Consider the following 22,278-nt stretch of genomic DNA (forward strand, 5'->3'; position numbering starts at 1 on the left):
ATGGAGGTAGCCAGCGCGCAACAGCCTTCTCTTCAACTAGACGCCTCCAACGCTGCCCCAGTCGCTGACACAATGGACGCCTCAATGGATATTGACATGGACATTGACCTCGGTCCCCTTCCGGAAGCAGAGGCAATTGAGACTGTGAGTATTATTCTTGTCTAATCTATCTTGGATTTTAGTTGTTCACTTCTAACATCTTCGTCGAACTGTCCAGGAACAAACCCTCGTGGCAACGACAGCTGCTCAAGATGAATACATCGACCCTCTTAATGAGGAGGCACAGTACGAAAAGGTTCATATACGCGGTGTAGACGAATTGACAACGGATAACATCAAACAATTTGCTGTCGAACATTTCACCCTGGAGGAGCCAAGTCGCGTTGAATGGATTGATGACACATCGGCAAACCTCCTATACTCCTCGCCGGAGGTTGGTCTCCAAGCTCTGTCAGCCTTTACGCAGGTTAGCGAGGAGGAGGATGCATCTGCGTTGCCTGCTCTACGGTTACGATCCGCGAAGCTTCTCTCTACGCACCCCGACTCTGTCCTCCAGGTTCGGTCAGCTGTCAAGGCAGATCGCAAAAAGCCCCGTGCGCACGAAGCCAGTCGGTTCTACCTCATGCACCCTGAACATGATCCTCGGGAACGCTTGCGACGAGAATTCGCCGCCGACAGACGACGCTCGGGAGGTGGAGATGCCAGTGACGGGGGTTACAGGCGAAGACGGTTTGATGGTCGAGAACTGCAACGCCGGAGAGACCGCGATGCAGACGAGAGCTTCAGTGCCAATATGTACGATGACACACCAGCAAGCCGCGATCGCTCGTCGGACCGCAGTCGCGAAAGGCGGGGAAGGCGAGGGGGACGCGATCTATTTCCACAGGAAGAAGGACGATTGTCTGGTCGCCTTCGCAACCGTAGCGCGTCACCCGGTCGGGATACATTGATGGAAGGCGGATATGCTGAGGATGATCGGCAGGATCGCAGACGGTTCCGCGACCGGTCGCCGCAGCTCGGTCGCCGCAATGAAGGCAAGGAGCTTTTCCCGTCTTCAAGTGCCAAAGCTAGCGATGCGAAAGCGCGAGAGCTCTTTCCAAACAAAACTGCAAAAGAACTCTTCCCTCAAAAGGTTAGCAACCATCGTCGGTCAGACGCAATTGATGCTGCGGACGAGACCGCAGATTTATTCTCGCGAAGAATCTCAGTACCTCTTGTGGATGGAAGTCATGACCAACAACCTGCGCGCCGTAAGCGGGATATCGAGCTTTTCCCCGAGGCGACCGAGACAAGCGGTCTTAACATCCGCGGGGCAGCAAGGCAGGATCAGGGGATGTCGATTCGCGGTGCGGCAAATGGCATATCAATCAAAGGACGGGGATCGTCTGTACGTGAACTGTTCCCTTCGAAGTACGGTTCGAACGCCGGCAAGGAACTGTTCTCCGATAAGATTGAGGGGCGAGGAGGGCCACGACGCAGGGCGGAGGACATGTTTAGCTGAGGCCTAGAACCTAGTTTTGGGTTAGACCTTTGGCGAGCAACATGTCAAGTTGTTATGTGCATGTTTGCCTGACTGGTTTCTCTTTGGTTGTCATTCTGCTTTTGCTGGGACGGTCGTGTGAAAAGATACCAATCTTTCTTTCTATATATATTTTTATACTTTTGTACTTCAGCCTATGAATGAGAACATCTTAACTCTCTACTAGATGCAGTATCCTCATGAAATGTAGTGCTCAGGCGGCTTGTTTGTGCAGGCCACTTTCAATTTGGTGTCAAACACAGAGATCTGGTTCGAGTGGAGCCATGAAGCTACTAGCCCGATATATATCTTTCCCCCAGGTAAGTAGTATCGCTCGACAAACTACTTACATTCCGTCGCTCAATCCCAGCCCAACCTCCAAGATGCCACCCCCATCGCAAAACATCCCACTAGCCAGCACCCTTGTGGCCCGTTTCTTACGGACAAACAACTACACGCAAACTCTAAAAGCTTTCCTGCAAGAAGCGGGGCTCCCGTCCGATGCGGGAGAACAGCGCGGCAAAGACAATACGAGCAACTGGACCATTGAGAACGTACTCGAGGAGAAGAAAGCCTTCGACCAAAGCAAGAACTTTGAGCGATACGGTGACAATGACAAGGACAAAGATGTCTGGAGCGTTCCAGGTATGTATAACTCCCTCCATTGCCCCGCTCCAAACTAGAAACTCACCTGCCATCACAGCACCAACCAAGCCCAACATCATCCAAACGCCAACCAGTTCAAACCTACTGGCATGCTCCGTAGAGCAATGGCAAAGGCCAGATGCACAAGCAGAGCCATATCTGATCGCCACCGGCGCAGACAAGCACCTCCATCTCTTCCAAACATCTCCTGGCCATGACCTCGTCCAATCATTCACGGGCACATCAGAAGCCCCGATTCTATCGTACATCCCGATCCAAGATGGGAAATACGTCCTCATGACCAATATGTCCGGCCAACTTCTTCTGCAAAAAGGCGCAGAAATCATCGACCGCCGCAAAGACCACGCCAAATACGCCGTCAAAGTCATCGCCTACGAGCAGAAGGACAACAACAACGACGACGACGACGACGAAGCAGACAGCACTTCCACCTCTACGACAATCTGGATCGCAACCGCAGGCTGGGACTCCAAAATCTTCCTCTACCGCATGCAAATCAACAACGAAGCCTCTACGCAAATCGGCGACCCCATCGCCTCCATCCCACTACTCTCCAACCCGGAATCCATCCTCTTCACCACCCACATCGACAACCCCCAGGATCTAATCCTCCTCGTCTCCCGCCGCGACTCAAGCAATCTTTACTACTACCATGTCAAACCATCGGCAGACTCAACCACCGGATACGAATGTCCCCTAATCGGTAAACAAAACCTCGCCCCGCACTCCAACGCCTGGGTCGCCTTCTCCCCCTCCTGTCTGGCCCTCAGCCCACATGACCCGGGTCTCATCGCCATCGCAACATCGACTCTTCCGCATATGAAGGTCATGATTGTGCGGTTACTGTTTCCCTCAGCAGAGAGTTTGGAGACCGGCTCGGCGGAGCAGGAACAGGAGCCAGCAACGCAGGCGGCGCAGGCGTTCGCTGCCCTGTCGCTGCAGAATCGCGAGGACGCGGCGATCTTGATCCAGGCGAATACGTTTGCGCCGCAGACGGCGTACTCGACGCCGCAGGTCGTGTGGAGGCCGGATGGCTCGGGGGTGTGGGTTAATGGGGATGATGGGGTTGTGAGAGGGGTGGAGGTGAAGACGGGGAGGGTGGTGACGTTGTTGAAGGATGGGCATGAGGTTGGGTGTAAGATTAGGACGCTTTGGGCGGGGTGGGTTGATGGGGGTGAGAGGGAGGAGTGGTTGGTTAGTGGGGGGTTTGATAAGAGGTTGGTTGTTTGGAAGGTTGAGTGAGTTATATAGTTTGAGAAAATAAGCTCGAGGTTTATTATGAGGTGTATTTGATAAAACAAGAAATCATAGTATAATTCACTATTCACTATCAAACCCTACAAGGCGCCTACATGGTATGGTGGTAGTATGTAGCCCTCCGTCCATGCACCCTCTCGCCATGGTAGAGCAAAGAGCAAAGGGTGTTTGGTAATTGGAGGGCATGGGGATCTTCTCTCGGCACGTAAAATAAATCCTTCAGCAAGCGCGCATGGGAAAATAAGCACGAAGCTGTACACACATATGCCTGTTTCTTCATCATCATCAACACCAACTTCAACATCATCAACCAACCATACTACGGTATGAGAACCGCAACGTCAGTCAGAAAAAGCAAATGAACCACCGGCCACGGGGGATAAATGAAGTCCAAGAAGAAGCAACACTAGAGAACCGTATCCATTTGCTTTATCTGACAAACCCGGTTTCTTGCGGGGTAAGATACCCTTCAGCCCAATGTAGAATCTTCTCTCGAGCGGTGCTTTGCTTTGCTTTTTTGTCGTCGTTTGTCGGTCGCATGTAGGAAACACAGGAAATGAGATAAGAGCAAATCAACCAACTCAAATCGCTTTCATTTCTTTTAAAACGTTTCTATATTAGTTGGAAGTAATTTATGCGATCTCGCGCTTGCCCTCCTTGCGCTCCTTCTGTTCGGGGTGTTAGTGTCGATTCTTCATTTCGGCTTCGCCCAACAGAAGAGACACTTCTTGTTGGATCGATCTTAGAGAGAAACGTACCAGAGCCTTGGCGGTTCCGTGAAGGGCGTGTCTGTGGTTGCGGCGGAACTTGGGGTCGACACCCTTGAGGGAGGGGTAACGGTGGGTCTTGGGCTTCTTGATACTGTTGAGTTGGAAAAAGAAGGCGATGGTCAGTGTTTCGATCTCTCTCAAGCGGTTTCGTTGTAGTTGTTGTGTGTTGATTCCCGAGGACGAATATGTCGAATGTTGGATATTGGTCGATATCCTCCATCATCAGGGCGAGAGTATCTATCCTCTTCCTCCTTATCCCGTTCGCTGAACCTCAATTTGTCGAAGATACCGTCCGCTATCCAACATCGTGATATTCGTCCTCGGGCGATTCGTGTATGGAACAGATAAGAAAGTAGGAGGAAAATCGGCATATTATACGCACCCGTTACGGTGAGCCTTCTGGCTGTTGTGGTGCTGAGACGCGTTCTTGGACTCTGTAGAGATTCATGTCAGCGATACATCATTCTTCGATGTCAAGATGGTCGATAATCGCATTCTTCGTCCGAGAGGGACGGGAAATGCAAAAATAACGGGGGTTTGAATATTTTGGAGCAAAAGGGGTGTCACGTACTCGCCATCTTGTCGAATTTGTCGCAACTAACAGACGGTTGACGAGGAGTTGGCGGGTGAGGTTATCCTGAACGGAGCGGAAGGCCAGAGTCCCCAAGGCAGGTTCGGCTAGGGCTGGTTTTCTGTGGGATTTCGCTTACCGAGCACGGCTAGCGTCCTGCCCGTCTTGGTGTCTCTTCACTACTGTAGGCCTACTTCTCTAGCTACTGCTTGGGCGGGGGGTTGTGCTGGCTTAGGGTCTAGATTTGATTGTATTTGAGATTGTTGATTGCTAACTACATGAATCTGCTTACGATGCTAAGTTCTGCTTGCTACTTGAATACTTTCGTGAAGATGGTGGCGCATCGTCAAATGTTGGGGACAGCATTGATACCTGAGGCACAAAACAATCCCGTGATTGATGACTAACAACATGGCCGACTGTTTGGTCAATGCTGGGGAAATACTGCGTAGTTTTCATGATTATGAAGCACGCATTGCCCGGAGCTGTAGATGTCGAACATAGAAACAATGTGGTTGAATAACCAGGCAATCATAAACCCTGTCCAATCGATGTCGAATCGAGATTTATAGTGTGGATGGATATGGGATCCATAGTTACGATGACGGGAATGTTGACAGCTGGATATCACGTGATATTAACATGGGCCCCCAGTGATGGATACATGCGGACTTGGTTGAATGACCTTCGGTATGACAGTGGTGATGTTGATAATGGCTGTCTTATCTCCTAGCCTCTTACGCGCCTAGATTGCTTCGACCATCCCAGTTTGTAGGATTGTAGCATATGCTTGTAAAGAATCATGTTAATAACGACCACGTCCAGATGGTAGTTTCACGACCGGGATGCAGACAGATAAAAGCTAAACACCCTCAGCAGAGAGCGATCTCCGCACACCCAAAGCCAATAACCGGAGAACAAGAAGGAGTCCAGCGTTGTGCAGGTCAACGCAGCAACCGAGTACGGCGGTTCTTCTGTTGGCGCGTGGCCCACCACGTGACCGCCCGAGCCGCTAGGGAACAACCGGCATCCGACTTCGACCTTTGCAACTCCCAACTCAGGTTCAAGAGGGATACTATCACCACCCACCCCCTTCGTCCATTGCAAGATGAGCTCTCTCCGCTTCGCTCGCTCTGCCTTCAGGGCTCGTCCCTCCGCTTTCCGCGTTCCTCTCCAGCGCAGAGGTTACGCCGAGGCTGTGTCGGACAAGATCAAGCTTTCCCTGACCCTTCCTCACCAGGTACGCCTCCGATTCCGTTGAGCGCCTCTGTGCACCTGCTTATGTGTTTGATACTGACAATTTATTCTTTCAACAGTCCATCTTCAAGTCGACCGGCGTGTATGTAACCTCGCAATCCGATTAGGTCGAAAGCATTGCACGACCACCTTGCACCTTAGACCGCCCCATACTTACGAACCTTTCCCATATAGTGTCCAGGTCAACATCCCCGCCGAGTCCGGAGAGATGGGTGTTCTCGCCAACCACGTCCCCTCCATTGAGCAGCTCAAGCCCGGTCTCGTTGAGATCGTCGAGGAGGGTGGTGCCAGCAAGAAGTTCTTCCGTACGTCCGACCAACCGTGTTGATATTTGTGCCGCGGGCCGAGAGTCTTCAGATCAGCCGCTACGCATCGTGTCTAGGACAAGACTGACATGACTGCTCATGAATTTTAGTGTCTGGTGGTTTCGCCGTTGTCCAGCCCGACTCCCAGCTGAGCATCAACGCCGTCGAGGGTTTCCCTCTCGAGGAATTCAGCATTGACGTAGGTTCTAACCGATTCGTGCTTTGTCCTCTGCGCAGTGCTAATCCGTCACCCTCAACACAGAACGTCCGTTCCCAGATCGCCGAGGCCCAGAAGATTGCCAACGGAAGCGGCAGCGAGCAGGATATTGCTGAGGCTAAGATTGAGCTTGAGGTAAGACAGACACTACCAAACGCGACCCGAACATTCTGACTGACAACCCAAAACAGGTGCTGGAGAGCCTGCAGGCCGTCCTCAAATAGATACCTGATGTACATATCCACTCGCGACTTCAACTTTGAACCTGTAGAATTATAGCAATTCTCATGAAACATTATTTGCATGATTTTCGGGGCAGAGGCCCATAAATAGCTAATATTGAAAATGAGTCTGGCTGATAAACTGGTTGCTGATGCCTTTCTCGGCTACACGCCTGCCTGGGTTGCTCTTTCCGACTTAGTCGAGGAGAGACCTTTGCTTTCGTCTTCCTTTCCCTTCCTCTTCTACTCCTCCTTGTCTTGCCAACACCTAACTTCGGCTTCATTTGGTTTCTTTGGCTTCCTAACTGACGCTGAAAAAGCAGACGACTGACATCTAGAAAGGCTATGATGCCGCCTGCGTTCACCGAGCCAGTTACCATCATGCAGGAGCCCAAGTCCAATGATCCGGAATATCCCTTCTGTCAGGCCTCGGACAAATCCCAGAACTTTTTGAGTCGACTACAGTATAAACACCCAGAGAATTGTCCTGCCCGCCCAACCATGGCCCGCAGCGATTCTCATGATACTGACGCTTTCCACATATTTCCAATGGAGGTGGATAAAGAACACCCGACAAACCCGTCAACCTCAGCATGCAGGATGTTGGAAACTTTCTCTGATAAGGACACTGCCAACCGCCAAGGAATACCCAACATGTTTAATGATGCATTTGTTTTTGAAAAATGGTATGAAAGCACAGTCGAACCTTGCGGTAAATCAGACCGAGATACTCCGTCTCCGGCGAGACCGGGAAACACCACCCTCGCTATATTGAATGAGAAAAGCTTATCCGAACGCAATAGTCGCGGTCCTGTGGAGGCTCAACCAGCGTGGAAACCGCCAAGACCTCCTAAACCGCGATTCTTAGCACACCTTGACATTGCCGGCTCTGAGACATACGAGAATGCAACTCCGAGTCCGATGCCTGCCTTGAAACACGGTCCCGTGGATCACAAATGGCTAGCACCTACTAGAGCTCAGCTGTCCACTCCCGAGGGCTGTTCGAGGTCTCGCATCCGATTGGCCAACCGATCAATATTGCTAGAAGGTATGGACAATGATATCGGCAAGCGACACAGAGGACCTTGGAGTGACCTCAAGCTCGGCCCATCCCGATTCCTGTCCCGGCCTGTCAAACGTGGCACAAAGCCTTACCTCGTCAAGAACAATCTGAGCCAGCCGTTCCCCGCCCCCTTGCCTTCAATTGATGGCTTGCCATTGCGCCAGGATTTAAGAACTGCTAAGTCGAAGTCTGCCAAGACATGCGTCCGAAACCCCAGTACCGCCATGGTAAGCCCCCAAGAGGTACCAGAGCCAAACCTGAAGCGCATAGGGAACTGGCTTGGGAAGCCACTTAGCTGGATTTCTCACCTGTTACAGCCAAAGGAACGAGGTGTTATCAGTATAACCTTGGTTGGACAGCAACCACTTGAGCACCCACGTTCCGGATTTGCATCATACGAGTTCATTGTGAGCTTCGTTTGGCCATGGCCAAACCCAAGCGCGTCGGAGTCTATTGAAACACACCAAGGGCAAGAGCTCAACCTACCTGTTTCTTCATATGATTCCACCCGTCTCTTTCGGGCCGATATTACAATGCCGTATCTCGCTATGCGGCTGATCTTGGGCTTATGTAACGTCTTGCGGAGCCTGACACACAGACAAGTTGTGGCTAGCTTTGTGCACCTCTTTGTGAGATGCATCGGACTTCCAGTACTGTATGTACTAGAGAGGTTCAGCGTCAACTTCTCCATTCACCAAAGGGAGTCTGATACGACCCAGAGCGCAAGAGACCAACATGCGGCTCTTTAATCAATGGCTTGAATGATGTCTTCCTATGTATGATTGAGGACAAGGCGGCGCTCGGTAGTATGCTACTGATGGTACTCTTCAGGCGTGAAAGACATCAATTTTTTATTTTCACTAAAGAACAAGAATGCAGCACAATATGAACGATATGGCGACCATTATATGCAGGAATCGGAGAGACGAATGAAAAAACCACAGCTCAAGGAGCACCGACTCCTACTGCTTATGAGCCTAGCACTGTGCATTTCCTCATAGCAGTATCTTATCATAAAACAATAGCCAAACAAAACCAACAATTCATATCCATTCCCTTGCTCATTGCAACCGTTCTGTATGGCTGCTTTCATAGCGTCATTACCGGACATCACCAGACAAGAAGCTCTTTCCGAGCACAAATATCTTCAACAAGCACGAAGCGTAGTTTCCAGAAGAACCAACACCCGAGACAGCGAGTCATTGGCACTTGTACATCATAACGTATTTCAAGATTGACATGAAGGGGGTAAAATCAAAAGAAACAGATACATGGGACGCAATTAAACACCAAAGAGCAAAGGGGCATGTAATCATCAAGGTTGCTATACAGGGGAAGAAGGAGAAAAAGAAGAGACGTCAAGGATATGGCAGGAGATACCTTCTCATCAAGTAAATTCCACACCATGCTGCTGTCTTTCTTGACGAGCACGCGCTCTCTCCGCGCGTCTTCGTCGACGATTGCTTGCGTAGTCCCCGCTCGCTTCCGTCCCAGTAAACGTACCCGGAGACGCGATACTCCCTGTCCCATAAGGATGACTAGATGGCACAGGGGGCGGCGGGGGAGGCGGCATATAGCCCCCATTCCCATTCTGAGGCGGTGGTGCATAATAAGCTGACGTCGCAGGAGGAGGCATACTTGATGATGGAGCGGCGGAAGTTGCTGGGAAAGCTGAGGAAGCTGCCGCCGCAGCAGCAGCCTGCTCTCGTTGCATCTGCTCTTGTTGCTGACGTTCTAGCTCCTCGACCCGGCGCCAGCGGTCGTGCGAACCCCCTTCGTTTCCGGATAACGAGCTTGCACTGCCGGCGCGACGGCGGGAGTTCCTTCGCTCTCTTCGTCTTGCTTCGCGACTGGCGGCGGCTTCTTCGTCTGTTAGTCTTCGGAGAGTAACGTGGCGTCCGTCGTTGTGCATCTTCACTTTGACGGAAACGGGGGGAGATGCGATGGGATCACGGTGGCGGCTGCTACTCCTGGGTCGGCTGCTGCTTCGGTGACGGCTGGCGCTGCGACGGCGATGTGCCGATGATGCAGCACCGAGGGCTGTTCCGGCTGCTACCCCTGAGGCGAGCTCCGTGGGCCCGTGTGTAGATGCTGCTGGTCCGGGATATTCTGAGGCTGCCGGTGGCGGAATGGGTGGTCCTGGTGCCGGTGGTATGTCTGAGCGTGCTCCGTCTACTGCTCCGGATGCCATTGGGGGTCCTGCGGCTGAGACGACGGACTCGCCGTGCGGCGGACCGCGGGGTGGCCGGGAGAAGTCTGATGAAAGGTCTGTAGCTGTGAATGATGCCGGCCTGTCGCGTCTTGGGTAATAACCCTCTCCGGGGTAGCGTCGCTTGCTGTTGGCCCGGGCTAGCCGCTCGTCTTCCATCTCCCGACGGCGCATATCTTCCACACGACGTTGTTCTGCATCACCTTTGCGGCGTGAGAAGAAACCCTTGATCGCTGCGAATGCCCCTGCTCCGAGCAGGGCGTCTCGGAGTCCGTGGGATGGCCTGCGACGGGGCGCTTCAGACAGATAGGTGCTGTTGTAAAGGTACGACGAGCCTGGGCTTTGAGGACGGCTAAGAGGTCGACTTGGTGGTCTGCTCGGGGGCCTGCTGGGGGGCCGGCTGGGAGGTCTACTAGGAGGCCTGCTCGGCGGACGGTTGAGAGGAGTATGCGCTGTTGGCTCCGGTCGTCGCCCATCTTCCAGCCTGCTCAAGCTTTCTTCAGTCATGCTGTCACTCCGAGTATGGGCTCTGCTGTATCGACCGGACTCCGTGTCGTTGTCTCGTTCGCGTCTTCTGTCGAAGAATTTCTTTGCGAGCCAGGCACCACCACCGAGTGCGCCTAGTTTTAGAAGTAAGTTCCCTTTGCCACCACGCCGTGGGCCTTCGTCGGAAAGCTTTTCGTCTGAGAAGCTGGTATGCGATTCGTCGTAATCGTGTGGTCTGCCTCTGGAACGACGTCTGAAGAGCGAAGCCAGACCAGCTCCGGTCGCTCCTGCGGCAGCCATGGGCCCGAGGTTACTATGGCCATGATCATCGGCAGCTGAGGGCCCTGAGACATAGCTGAGCCGACTTTCATATCCGCCGCCCTCCATGTGATACCCTTCTGTGTCGTATAGATATGACAGCACAAAGAACACTGCCAGGAGGATGAAGGCGACAATAGCGTAGAGGATAAAAAGCACCTTAGGCGAGCCATAAAGGGTGAGACCCAGCGGTATTTGAACAAGACCAAGGATTGCGAGGGCGCGTCCAATCCATCGATGAATCTGGCGTGAGTTAGCTTCTGGGCAGGAATCCAAACGGTCACACAACATACAACAAGCTTCAAGGGAACATGATAACTTCTCCTGTTCCTCTCAATCTTATGAACAAGCCAACCCCACAGAATCTGAAAGATCACCAGGACGTATATTGCGAGCCCGATACCGTGATGCGGGTTTGTCAGGCTTCTCTTTGGACCAACAGCGAACCAACCGAACACAAACACAACGGTGCTCAGCAGTAATGTCAGGACTTGGCACCAGACATGCAGCTTGAAAGCCCAGAAAGGATTCCATCGAGAGTAGTATCGGATGATCAAGACAGAGATTGGGACGAGGAAAAGGAAGACGATTGTAGCGATGATACCGTGAACGGCTATGAGGGTATGGTATTCGGGCATATCTTTGAATCGGTTTCCCATTCCTGACAGATGTAAGCAATTTTGCGCGACATAGAACTAAAACTTTACTTACCGTTGTATCGCATTGTGTCAAAGTTGATACCCATCAGATTAGGGAGGAGGAATGTATCGCGCTCCGAGTCCCATGTTCCATCGCCGACATGCAGTGTATTCGAAGCGTAAGTACTGCTCCCCGCAGCGGAGAGGCCAGAGTCGACCGCCATGGTTACTGAAGACCTTGAGCTCTTATAGTTTCCGATCGACGTGAATTCCTCCCGATCTCATTGACACTGGAATGTTCGAACTACCGACGGAGATCTAGCGAGATCCCCCACTCCGAAGAATGCACCATGCGCTGATGGGAAAGGTCGAATGAAATCGATAGCAGTGGCGTCAACTTGAGTTCCCGGGGAATTCGATCGCGGAGGCTCAAACGCGACCGAGCCCAGCGTTGAAATGGTTGTTTATCTTTTGAGAAACAAGAGGCTAGCGGTGAGTGATAGGTATAGATGGAGGGTGGGGGAGGGCTAGGTAGTAGATGTGACGAGGATAAGAGAAGCGTGGCAGGACACCCGCCTGTATAGCCAACGATTGAAGAGCACTTAGATGAAAAGAAAAGAAAGAACAGCACTGAAGCAGATGAACGGATCGTGGGACAGGGAAGCGGATAACCGCCGAACGATCGAGATGCAGGCTGGAATGCCGCTGAGGCTGGGGCAAGCAAGCCGCTTCATCGCAACAACTGTTTTCCATTTGCGGTTTAGCCCGTCAGCCTATATCCCGGACAACCACCCGCTGACTCAGCCTTCTGCCGCGGGCGACCGCCTGCACATGTGAGGATGATTATCATCGACACCAATTGAACGATCCCTCGCAGATTATCTAGTTATTGCATCTCGATGATCATAGCGTTGATTAATAGACGTGCCGATCCCGGTGAAAGCCGGGGCATAGCTGGACTATGAGCCGATGAATTAGTCTCACAAGAAATGGTTGCTATTCAAATAGCAGGATTAGTGTCTTGCTCAAGGTTTGTTGGATTTCCACTCCACCGACCCTAGTTACTTGGTCGATAGTAGTGAGGCCCGTTGGTCTTTCTGTAGTAGTATAGTAGCATCCATTGTAAACCCTGCGGGCCCAGGTCAATTAATCATCCCAGGAACGATCCACCAGTTTTGCAAGGAACCCAATTCCAGAGATCCAGCCAACAAAGTTGGGAAAGCGGTCAGGCCAGGTGACCGCAATCGCGTGCTTTCCGTATCTTATCAGCTGCTCTCTCCGCCAGCAGATCCACTCCATCCTCCCTTCTATCGAGGCATATAGATAGCCTCTCCATCTCGCTGCAGTGCCCCTCCTACTCCGCCCTATACAAGAAAGCAGCAGCAGAGCTACAAGGAGGTAAATATGGCAACTCAGCTAGAAATCTTCGTGAGAGCGCTTTCTCGGTAGGTCTCCCTCCTGATCCTTCCGCCTTATCTCATTTGCACCATGTACTAACACCATGGCAACGCAGCCTACTTGGCTGGATATAGTACGTCTTCAAACCCGCGAGTACTAGGGAGGATACCCATCACGACAGACGTGAGACATCGGGGATTGTACATACTAATCAACATTCTTCAGCACGTTCTGTTGGTCTGCGTCCTTCTATCCCCAGCCGATCAACAACTTCCGGCGACGTTCGACAACGGGGCTGGCAATCGACTTTCCTACCATCAACGTGCTAGGCTTCGTGTGCTATACCATATATACGTCCGCTTTTCTTTACTCTCCCGTGATTCGTCACCAGTATGCTGCTCGTCATCCACATGCTGAGGACCCGACCGTGCGCTTCAACGACTTTGCCTTTGCTCTACATGCCGTCGTTCTTAGCTTTATCACCTATACACAGTTCTGGCCGTTTATCTGGGGATTCAAGGTCTCTCGCCATCAGAAAGTGAGCAAGCCGGTAGCAGGCCTTTTCTGGGGCTCTATAGTCGGCGTCACAATCGTTATTTTCATCGTTCTCGGCCAGAGCCCAAATAACGGCTTTGATCCATACTCCTGGGCATGGATCGATGTCGTAAGTAGTCCAAAGATCTGCAAATGGCTAACCCGCATGTGTTCTGACCCCTGGCTCTTGTGTCAATTTAGATATATGCCCTTTCTTACGTGAAATTGGTCATCACCATCGTGAAGTACGTACCGCAAGCGTGGGTCAACTATAAGCGTAAATCCACATACGGCTGGAGTATAGGACAGATCTTATTTGATCTGTCTGGAGGTGTCTTATCCCTTGCCCAGTTGCTGCTGGATTCTAGCTTCCAGGATGATTGGAGTGGAGTCACTGGAAACCCCATCAAATTTCTCTTGTCGAACGTTACCATCTTTTTCGATCTGATCTTTGTGGTGCAGCACTATATTCTCTACAGAGATGCAGAGGACGATAGTGGTAAGACCCAGAATCCGAGTGACCGGACTCCTTTGTTATCTGAGTCCAACGGCCTGCCCGGGCGCAGTTAGTGTTTAGACTTCCGTCTCTCGTGGTGGTTAGATGTCCAAACTTTGGAACACTTCGGCGGCCCCGACCCGTCGGCGGTTCCGGTTTCTTGGATGAATTGATTATAAGAACGTTTTCATTTTGGAGGATCTTTGTCATGTGAAGAGCATCGAACTGGTTGACATAATTTTTTCGCTCTAAGACTTTTGGTCGGATGATGACTGAGGCTGAGAGTTTGTGACATGTATGACCTCATAGACCTCTCCGCCAACACAGCCGACGGAGCAACCGTCTGGAAAGATGGCTGTAACTCGTATACAGCGTCTACGGCCTGGATTATCACACGAAGCTGAAAATAGTCATGTGTGTTGGTTGGGGAGGAATGATAGATGGCCCCCTCAACCGTGACAATGTATTTTTGGAACAATGTCTTTGGCTCTCTCCGCGAAAGTGTATCTACACATCCACACCGCGATGTAACATGGCAGTGACACGCGATCTAACCCGGCCTAGGCCAGATCTGCAAGCCCGATGGAGGCCAGTCTGAGAAGACTAAAGACTACTGGACCTGGCGACACCGCTCTTTGGCAGCCGGTCCATGCTGACGGCGACCCTCTTTCCGGGACTTCCTGCGTGCAATCCTCCAGTCCCGGGGGCCCGTCACCTAGAAATACTGGCAACCAAGGCCCGACGGCAGGGATCGTGGGCTCAAGGCTTAAGTCCATCTGGCGGTAAGCCAAAATGATCTGCATTCTCAGCCATGGTTATAGCGTCGAAATGCACGCCCATTTGGGAGTAAGCGTGGGGGCCTGACCTTCCCGTCCAAGCAATCATCGCGAATGGTTGACGTCGTCCAACCCTCAACGGCGAAGGCCCTTGCCCAGCGATATGACTCGTACGACGATTATTCTCTTAGTTTGATGCCTTTTTTTTTGCCTTGCCTCCTACCCTGTTGGGCCATCCTGGGATCGGATCACCTGGAACTTTGTTTAGAGGTTGTCGCTCGGCGCTGAGGCTCAGACGGCATTTAGACTTTCCATCCAGGTTCCCCATGAACCAGAGGATTCCGCATGCATATGTACGATGCAGTCGCCGGAACAAGTACACGACAGAACCAATCATCACGCAGCTTCGTCCGTCCATACGCTGGTCCGCCGACTCCCCGAACGGACGCGCCCTATCAGCGCCGAACAAAAGGTCCTGCAACTACTGGATTGGGGCTCAAACGTCATCCTCATGTCCAGAACCGTCTGTATTACCCATCACCACTTCTCTGGTGCCTTATGGAAATATCCTGTGACGCTCTTTACATCAGCCCTATCAAAGAGTTCGGACTTAAGCGGCAATGGAACACTTGCTACTTCTACATAAGCAGCAGGAGTCCTGTTTTGGCGTGGTAAACCGGGAAAAGCAAAGAGAAAAAGAAAACGCACACCCAAAAATCAGAGCACTAATATTGATCTGCTTGGGCATTGTGCCTCAGATTGGATGGATCGTCTTTGAGCAAATGTGTCATCCGAATAGGGTTGGTTCTAATCTTTCAGCCGCAGTGCATGACAATTCATTAGTTCTGCATGCCTATTCGAGTTACCAATCACCTCGCAGCAGCCGAATAAACGTTCCCCTTGGCTTCTGGAGAGTTTAGACACGGGAATCCCGAGCTGCATTTCCAGGGCAAACGTGGGAGCCACCAGCGATGAGGGCCAGTACCAAAGTCAATGGTACAGTGACATCGACGCGCTAAATCCGATTATCGAGCATCTGTAAAGGGATTCGCTCAGCTACCCGTTGACCGTCAGCCCTGGGGGATGTGCATAGCCACATCTGACATTCGAGACACTCCTGAAGATAAGAATGTTGGAGAACCACGGCTTCTACTAGCTTTAAATATCCAGAATGCATCCAAGCCCGCCAATCTGTGACAAACCATCCAAAGAAATAGGCTTCATCCCACCGAAACACCCCAGGTCCACTCATTACATGAACTACAAGTACCGACGAAGGTACGTCCATGGACAAAGATACATTGGTGAGACCCATGCTCAACGGACTAGATTCCCTCCATACTGACTACTCTCAGAACAAGCGCACCCGAGTGTCTAGGGCACTTTTGACCAGTTCCGAACCATCCGCAATGACCTCAAGGACTACTATCAACAGAGCCATGTTGATGGTGCCCGGCGGCTCCTCAACCCACAATACGATGTCGTCAGAGGTGCAGCCATATCCTTTTCCCGCTATAGCCTTTCAACAGGCCCCCCTGTCAGATGCCCGCAGCATGTCTGGGTCAATCCCCTACGCCTTTGACCAAACACAGCCCCTCCATCAAAGGAAGCCAGACGTTGGCACCCACTACTTTCAGGATCAAGAGTCCTACCCACCCTTATTCTCACACCAGGCCATACCAACGCAGTCATTCAGACCCGAAATTGAATCCTTTCCCCCAGCCATACCAACCACAGACGGGGCATACTTTCCTATTGATCAAGAAGAATGGCTCGCGATAGCAGTATCACAATCATCTCCTAACCCCACAAATACCGACTATTACCTCCCAGAGTCAGCTCCGTCCTCATTCTCTCAATCACGGCTAACCCCCGTAACCACCGCATCTTTATCTTCCGCTACCACCACAGACCTTGACTTCGACCTTGATCTCGACCTCGATCTAGACGATCTCCAACTTCAATCACTCTCCGACACCTCCTCCGCCCGCAGCCAGACGCGAGATCTGAACAACTATGGCATCCAAAATCCCGACGGAACCTGGCGTTGTGCATACCCCGGCTGCTCCTCACACGCCGTCTTCCGTCGGGGCTGTGATCTTCGGAAACACTATAATCGTCACCGCAAGCATCTCTTTTGCCGGTACGAAGGGTGCCCACAGGCTGTGCGGGGCGGGTTCTCCAGCAAGAAAGACCGAGACCGGCATGAGGCCAAACACAACCCAGAGATACCTTGTGAGTGGGACGGGTGTCAGCGGGTATTTAGTAGGGTAGACAACATGAAGGACCATGTGAGGAGGATTCATAAGAGGAGAGAGCCTTGATGATATCTCTTTCCCTCACCCCTTTGATCCTCCCTCCCTCCCTCTTCCTTCCTTTCTTTCTTACTCCTGCCCCCTCCTCTTCTTGAAAATAGTTTTTCCTACTATCACCTTTCTACTGAACAAATCAAACGGGATATCCACAGTTTCGGGATCGGGTGGAGATAAATGGGACCAACGGCGCGATTTACTGGCTTTTTCCTGGAAGGGGTTATTGGTTTTATTTCATTATTTTATTCCATCTGAGATTTAAAAAATGAGGGGAAATTGGACCGCCAGCACTGCAGGACAGTGACAGTGACACCACTCCACCTTGACAACTACTTACTACCTTACCAACTACTAAATTGACTCACCATTCTACCTTTGACTGTACTTATACGTGTCTTCTTTTAAGTCGTTCTGCTTATCAAGTATCTTTTGCGTATCTTTCTCAGCCTTGTCAATTTATGCTTTCTGACGTGGTGTGACTGTGACTTCTTATCATCGCTGAGCCGCATACTTTACTAGCTAGCTGGCTAGACAACACAACCTACTACAGCAACTCACGCTCAATATCTCAAATGGTCTGAATCTCGTTATTCCTTCTTATTCGCTGAAAATATATTTTCTCCCCAGTTCATCGGATCTCAATTCATATCATTGTAGCCAGCTAGCCGCTCAGTCTGGCTAGCTAGCTAGTGCAAGTTGGGGTAAATTCAAGTCAAATCAAGACATCGTAAATAAAAGGAAAAGGGAAATGAAACAGAACTGTTGGGAAGAGAAAAAAAAACGCCTCTCGTTACCATCCACATAATAAAAGAGAAAATTGTGGGGAAAAAAAAAAGAAAGGAAAATGAGGACGCCAGAACCTCCTATATGTATAGTCTGAGGAAGAAGCGAAAAGCGAAGTGGGAAGAATAAGGTCGCAAATTGGGTAGTTGGGAAATAAGAAGCGAAGATGAAGATAAAAATAAGGAAAGAAACAAAAAGGGGGATTGAAATGGTGTAAGAAAAAAGTGCGAAAGACAAGTAAGAAACACGGCAAAAACGCCCACTAGCAAAGTCTTGTACAAACCCGTGCACACTTCGCCAGATTATTTAGCAAGACGAACGGGGGAATCAAACTATTCGAACACAAGAAGCGAATGACATGATGCGAGCAATGCAAGAAGATGAACGAGGAATTGAAGTTGGAAGTAGAAGTAGATCAAGGCTCTAACAACATCTGGTATCACTGAAAAAGGGGGTAGTCGAATAGATGTGGAAAAGAAGGGGGTTATTGGTGGATTGCTTAGATAGTGGGAAGGTTCGTAATGCATGTGCAGTCAGTATACATGAATGCCATGATGGTCGATGATGATAGACACAGAATTGACTGCGTTATCCTCACAACGTCACATGGACGGTTGTTGAGAAAGTCAACTCTTCATCTCAGAATAAATCAACGCGAACGGACGCTGTCGCTAATGCAATATCGTATAATGGTAACCTGCACTTTTAGAGCATATCGCTGAGCCGATGATGAAAATGGTGATGAGGCCTATGTGAGTCGTTGATTCACGGTACGTTGTTCCGACGGCGTCGTCCACGCGTACTACCCTCTGGCCTTTGCGATAGGACCTGCCTGAGAGCCGGATCATCTCGGCTCTTGTCGACATGGTGGACCCTGACGTGTCTGTTTCGTGACTTGTGAGCTGGCTTGAAAGACATTCGATGCGATCGAGTAGAGGCTTACCGTTGCAGATTGTCCGGTCGAGGGTATTTGTGCTGTTGGTCTGGACAGAAGGGGCATACATATCCAGGCGAATTATGGACAAGGCCATGCCGAATCATCTCGTTCTTCCGTTTGAATCCTTTCCCGCCGGGTCCACGCGGACAGCCAGCTATGGGGCAGAAATGCGGGCGATCCTGAGAATGAACATTTGCATGGGAGCTGTACATGCGATGAGCTTGGGTTACCGGACCGGTGGACGTGAAACTGCTTACTTCAACAGGTATTGTGTTTGGAACGGGGCTGCGGTGCAGCCAGGGTGACGGCACTTGTATGTGCCTGTGGAGACCGCTCCGTTCGAGTGTGTGGGGGGATTGTATGACCGATCACAGGTTGATGCTGGAGTCTGATCTGTCGGGGTGGGATAGCTTGTTGCGGGGCTCTTGGCCGTCTGCGGCGCAGTCTCATATGTTGAAGTGAGATACGTTATGTCCGCCTTGATAGGCGGCCGCCAGTAAGCCTGCTGGGATGCGGGCGACGACATGGCCGACATGTCCTTCGAGCTCGCCGGTGACAAGTGCGAGTAGGGGCTGGGCGGGACTTGCGGGGGCGGAGGCGGAATCTGGCCTAAGCGTTGGTGCTCCCAGACAGGTTCTGTCCTTGATACCGGGGGAGAAGAAGATGAGACCGGAGGCAAAGGCCCGAAAGACGAGCCATTCAGACGTCCGGCACCAGCAGGTGGTGGTACATCGGTAACACCGGCCAATGCCGTTGAAAGGGAGGGCAGGTTATGATTCACGGAGCTCGCCGTTGCTGACGGGTGGAGGGCGGGGAGCTGAGCTGTTGGCTCCGACGGTGCTATCAGCAACTTGCTCAATCGTTGTTCAGGATCAGGTAGTTTCCCATCCTGGAATAGATGTGAGATATGAGGGATATTGGGCGGCGTGTGCTGCTGCTGTTCTTCTTTGAGCGCAGGTTCTTCCACTGGGATGGACGGTCGGCGTGGTTCCTTGTAGGCGGTTGGAGGATCCTTCGGGCCTACAGACGGGCCTCCTTCCTTGGGCTCGCTCGGACTGATCAAATTGAGAGCCTTTCTCGCCACCACATCTACAGGCTCCTTGGTCTCCACGGAGGATTTGTCCGGGGCGAATAGGATCTTGGGAAGGACCGGATAGGGGTCGTCCGCTGGAGTGCTGCGGTGAAGCGGATTTTCAGTTTCGAACCAGGCTATGTCAGGTCGATTAGGCTCTAAATGTCTGATCAGCACCGAGTTGCCCTCGATTGAATCGGGCTTTTGGAATTCCGGCAGCTTACGCGAACTGCTCGGAAACTGTGCCTCTGCATCGTGCTTAGGTAGACCGCCCTTGGGTGATTGATCTCCGGTATCGAATGGAGGCGGTGACACCTTTGGCAGGTAATTGATCGTTGAAGGCTTCAACGCAGGGGTGCGAGGTCCATCGGAATCGTATGATTCTGTCATGAAGGCGGCGGTTTTAGGCGCATCAGGTGCGCCGCCCCTTACAGTTTGATTTGGCCTGCCTGTACCTTTCGAGTGCCCTGAAGAAGTGTTTCAGAACACAGTCTTCAACCCGGAAAATAGACAGCCGCTCAAACGGTTTGCTAAGCAGAATAGGACACAATCCACTTGTCGAATGCAGGTGTGCTGGCACCATGTTAGCATGTACACAGGCTAGAGAAAGCGGTGGCACGACAGAGAAGGACAAAGTTGGATATGAAAAGGGTACAGATGGGATACCCTGTGCAACGCTCACTCGGGAGAAAGAGAGCAGGTCACAGAAGGGGAAATGAGACGCCAGACGAACGTGCAGGGCATGGGAAAATATTCTAGACAATTGTGCAAATAGCCCAGAGGCAGCAAGTAGCATCCTAGATCCGTAAGATCTCAAAGGGGAACCACGAGCTGGACCAATTACGACAATAACCAGGATGCAAGTTTGGCCAAGAATAGCCAAGGAAAGAGAAGAAGCAAGGTGACAATTGATAGCAAGCAAACCGCCAGTCGCAAGATATGGGGGGTTTTCTGATTACTAGCGATGGGAGGAAGGAGATGCAAAATAGGCTCACCTGCTGTCAGGAACCGAGAAAGCCGCAGGAACCGCGCAATGAGGCTCAATTGAAAGCGATTGCACGTCAGGACTCAGTCAACCACGGCACCACCGGGCGCATAGATCAATGAATCATGCGCGCGGGAATTCCGAGCCGCGTGGATAAAACTGGGGGTGGGAGAGGATGGGGGGAAAGTGGAAGGGAGGGGAAAGAAAAACAGTTCAGGATAAGGTTGAGCGCTCAAAGGTGGTGATGACGATAAGGGAGGTCACGATGTCACGATGTCACGGCTCGGGTCAAAAAGAAGAATAAAAGAAGAAGGTGGAGGAGCAGGGATTAGAGGCTGGAAAAATTCATCGTCTAACGGCGCCAGCAGCAGAACGGTAGTGGTCGCGAGCGAAGAATAATAAGAGTGGTGGTGTAGTAATAACAGTAGCAATAACAACAACAATAATAAAAATAATAGTGGCAGAAAAGAGCGATAATCTTAAGCCCGAGTAATAACGATGACCGTGTCCGGTAATCAAGGGACACTGGAACGAATAGTGGCCGATGAAGCTAATGGTCCCAGCAAGCGGGTTAATGACGCGCTTGGCAGGTGGTAAAAGGGAAAAAAAAGAAGGTTAAGGGTATGGCCGCGGAGCGGTCAGCAGGTAGTTGCGCTGGAACGGCCGAACCGAGGGGAAGGATCACAGTAGTAATAAAGGAAGAGCGAGGTGGGAAAAGGCAGATGGAGACACACGGATAGTTTAGTTAGTTTAGTTTGGCGTGACTCAGAAGTGAAGGTTGATCCACCGGCCGGGCTGGAAAAACGCGGGTGGAGAAAGCAGCAGGTTTGGTTTCTGGTTTGACGGTTGGAGGTAGGTAGGTAGACAGCAAGCAGCAGCAGCAGTAGCAGTACTTCCGTTAGGAGAGACCAAAGAAAACTGTAGCAAGAAACTGGCAAGGTCGGCAGGAGAGGGGGAGTAAGTAGCAGTTGCCGTAGTAAAAGTAGTAAAGAGGTACAAAATATAATAGTTGCAGTAGTTCTGGTTGGTTGTTTCGTCTGGCTGGCTGGGCTGGGCTAGCTGGGTGAGAGCTGAGCTGACTGATTTATTGTCTTCTGCTCTGTTCTGTTCTGCCTATTCGGCAGCTTTCGTCGGGTTCCAATTCTTGTTTTTATTACTTCCACTTCCTTTTCGTCTTCTTTTTTGCTTTTCTTTTCTTTTTCTTGCTTGTGCTGTTTTCTTCTTTTCCCTTGGCTGGTCAGATGCGGAGGCTCTGTTGGCGTGCTTCCCAAGCAAACGGTAGTCAGTCCTTGGTTCTGCTGTCTTTGAAGAAAGCACTAGTGAGGCTCCAAAGGAAATTCGGGTTTAGATTACTTTTTAAAACGGCATTGGATGCCCACTGCAACAAAATAGTAGGGACTGTAACAAGAGAATAATGAAGAAGAATCCACAGGACACGACGGAAGAAGACGGAGGAAATGAATGAAGCTGACTCTCCAGACGCGCGCG

General features: G+C 51.2%; 9 protein-coding genes across 9 annotated transcripts; 6 read left to right on the plus strand and 3 right to left on the minus strand.

The window, feature by feature from the left end:
* AKAW2_20610S (NCBP3 domain-containing protein) lies at positions 1 to 1,501 on the plus strand (the record flags this gene model as incomplete). Its single annotated transcript, XM_041685342.1, has 2 exons — positions 1 to 144; positions 218 to 1,501. 2 exons carry the CDS (start codon positions 1 to 3, stop codon positions 1,499 to 1,501), a joined length of 1,428 nt encoding a protein of 475 aa, XP_041539436.1.
* Positions 1,502 to 1,902: 401 nt separating this feature from the next.
* On the plus strand, positions 1,903 to 3,427 carry AKAW2_20611S (uncharacterized protein; the record flags this gene model as incomplete). Its single annotated transcript, XM_041685343.1, has 2 exons — positions 1,903 to 2,164; positions 2,223 to 3,427. 2 exons carry the CDS (start codon positions 1,903 to 1,905, stop codon positions 3,425 to 3,427), a joined length of 1,467 nt encoding a protein of 488 aa, XP_041539437.1.
* A 695-nt stretch (positions 3,428 to 4,122) lies between these two features.
* Positions 4,123 to 4,790, minus strand: RPL29 (60S ribosomal eL29 domain-containing protein; the record flags this gene model as incomplete). The annotated part of the gene is made up of 3 exons (XM_041685344.1): positions 4,123 to 4,303; positions 4,595 to 4,646; positions 4,784 to 4,790. The coding sequence occupies 3 exons, from the start codon at positions 4,788 to 4,790 to the stop codon at positions 4,123 to 4,125; spliced, it is 240 nt and encodes a 79-aa protein (XP_041539438.1).
* A 1,101-nt stretch (positions 4,791 to 5,891) lies between these two features.
* Positions 5,892 to 6,786, plus strand: ATP16 (F1F0 ATP synthase subunit delta; the record flags this gene model as incomplete). Its single annotated transcript, XM_041685345.1, has 6 exons — positions 5,892 to 6,023; positions 6,100 to 6,122; positions 6,215 to 6,345; positions 6,456 to 6,544; positions 6,608 to 6,697; positions 6,754 to 6,786. 6 exons carry the CDS (start codon positions 5,892 to 5,894, stop codon positions 6,784 to 6,786), a joined length of 498 nt encoding a protein of 165 aa, XP_041539439.1.
* Positions 6,787 to 7,164: 378 nt separating this feature from the next.
* AKAW2_20614S (uncharacterized protein) lies at positions 7,165 to 8,595 on the plus strand (the record flags this gene model as incomplete). The annotated part of the gene is made up of 1 exon (XM_041685347.1): positions 7,165 to 8,595. The coding sequence occupies one exon, from the start codon at positions 7,165 to 7,167 to the stop codon at positions 8,593 to 8,595; it is 1,431 nt and encodes a 476-aa protein (XP_041539440.1).
* Positions 8,596 to 9,233: 638 nt separating this feature from the next.
* Positions 9,234 to 11,721, minus strand: AKAW2_20615A (uncharacterized protein; the record flags this gene model as incomplete). Its single annotated transcript, XM_041685348.1, has 3 exons — positions 9,234 to 11,102; positions 11,153 to 11,520; positions 11,571 to 11,721. The coding sequence occupies 3 exons, from the start codon at positions 11,719 to 11,721 to the stop codon at positions 9,234 to 9,236; spliced, it is 2,388 nt and encodes a 795-aa protein (XP_041539441.1).
* Positions 11,722 to 12,901: 1,180 nt separating this feature from the next.
* Positions 12,902 to 13,999, plus strand: AKAW2_20616S (putative L-cystine transporter; the record flags this gene model as incomplete). Its single annotated transcript, XM_041685349.1, has 4 exons — positions 12,902 to 12,942; positions 13,011 to 13,028; positions 13,121 to 13,559; positions 13,631 to 13,999. The coding sequence occupies 4 exons, from the start codon at positions 12,902 to 12,904 to the stop codon at positions 13,997 to 13,999; spliced, it is 867 nt and encodes a 288-aa protein (XP_041539442.1).
* Positions 14,000 to 15,987: 1,988 nt separating this feature from the next.
* AKAW2_20617S (putative C2H2 transcription factor) lies at positions 15,988 to 17,025 on the plus strand (the record flags this gene model as incomplete). The annotated part of the gene is made up of 2 exons (XM_041685350.1): positions 15,988 to 16,005; positions 16,057 to 17,025. The coding sequence occupies 2 exons, from the start codon at positions 15,988 to 15,990 to the stop codon at positions 17,023 to 17,025; spliced, it is 987 nt and encodes a 328-aa protein (XP_041539443.1).
* Positions 17,026 to 18,561: 1,536 nt separating this feature from the next.
* On the minus strand, positions 18,562 to 20,195 carry AKAW2_20618A (uncharacterized protein; the record flags this gene model as incomplete). The annotated part of the gene is made up of 3 exons (XM_041685351.1): positions 18,562 to 18,679; positions 18,740 to 18,937; positions 18,991 to 20,195. The coding sequence occupies 3 exons, from the start codon at positions 20,193 to 20,195 to the stop codon at positions 18,562 to 18,564; spliced, it is 1,521 nt and encodes a 506-aa protein (XP_041539444.1).
* Between the last annotated feature and the right edge of the window lie 2,083 nt (positions 20,196 to 22,278).

This window comes from Aspergillus luchuensis, chromosome 2 (genome assembly GCF_016861625.1).
Source record: "Aspergillus luchuensis IFO 4308 DNA, chromosome 2, nearly complete sequence".
In the NCBI taxonomy this organism is placed as follows: domain Eukaryota; kingdom Fungi; phylum Ascomycota; class Eurotiomycetes; order Eurotiales; family Aspergillaceae; genus Aspergillus; species Aspergillus luchuensis.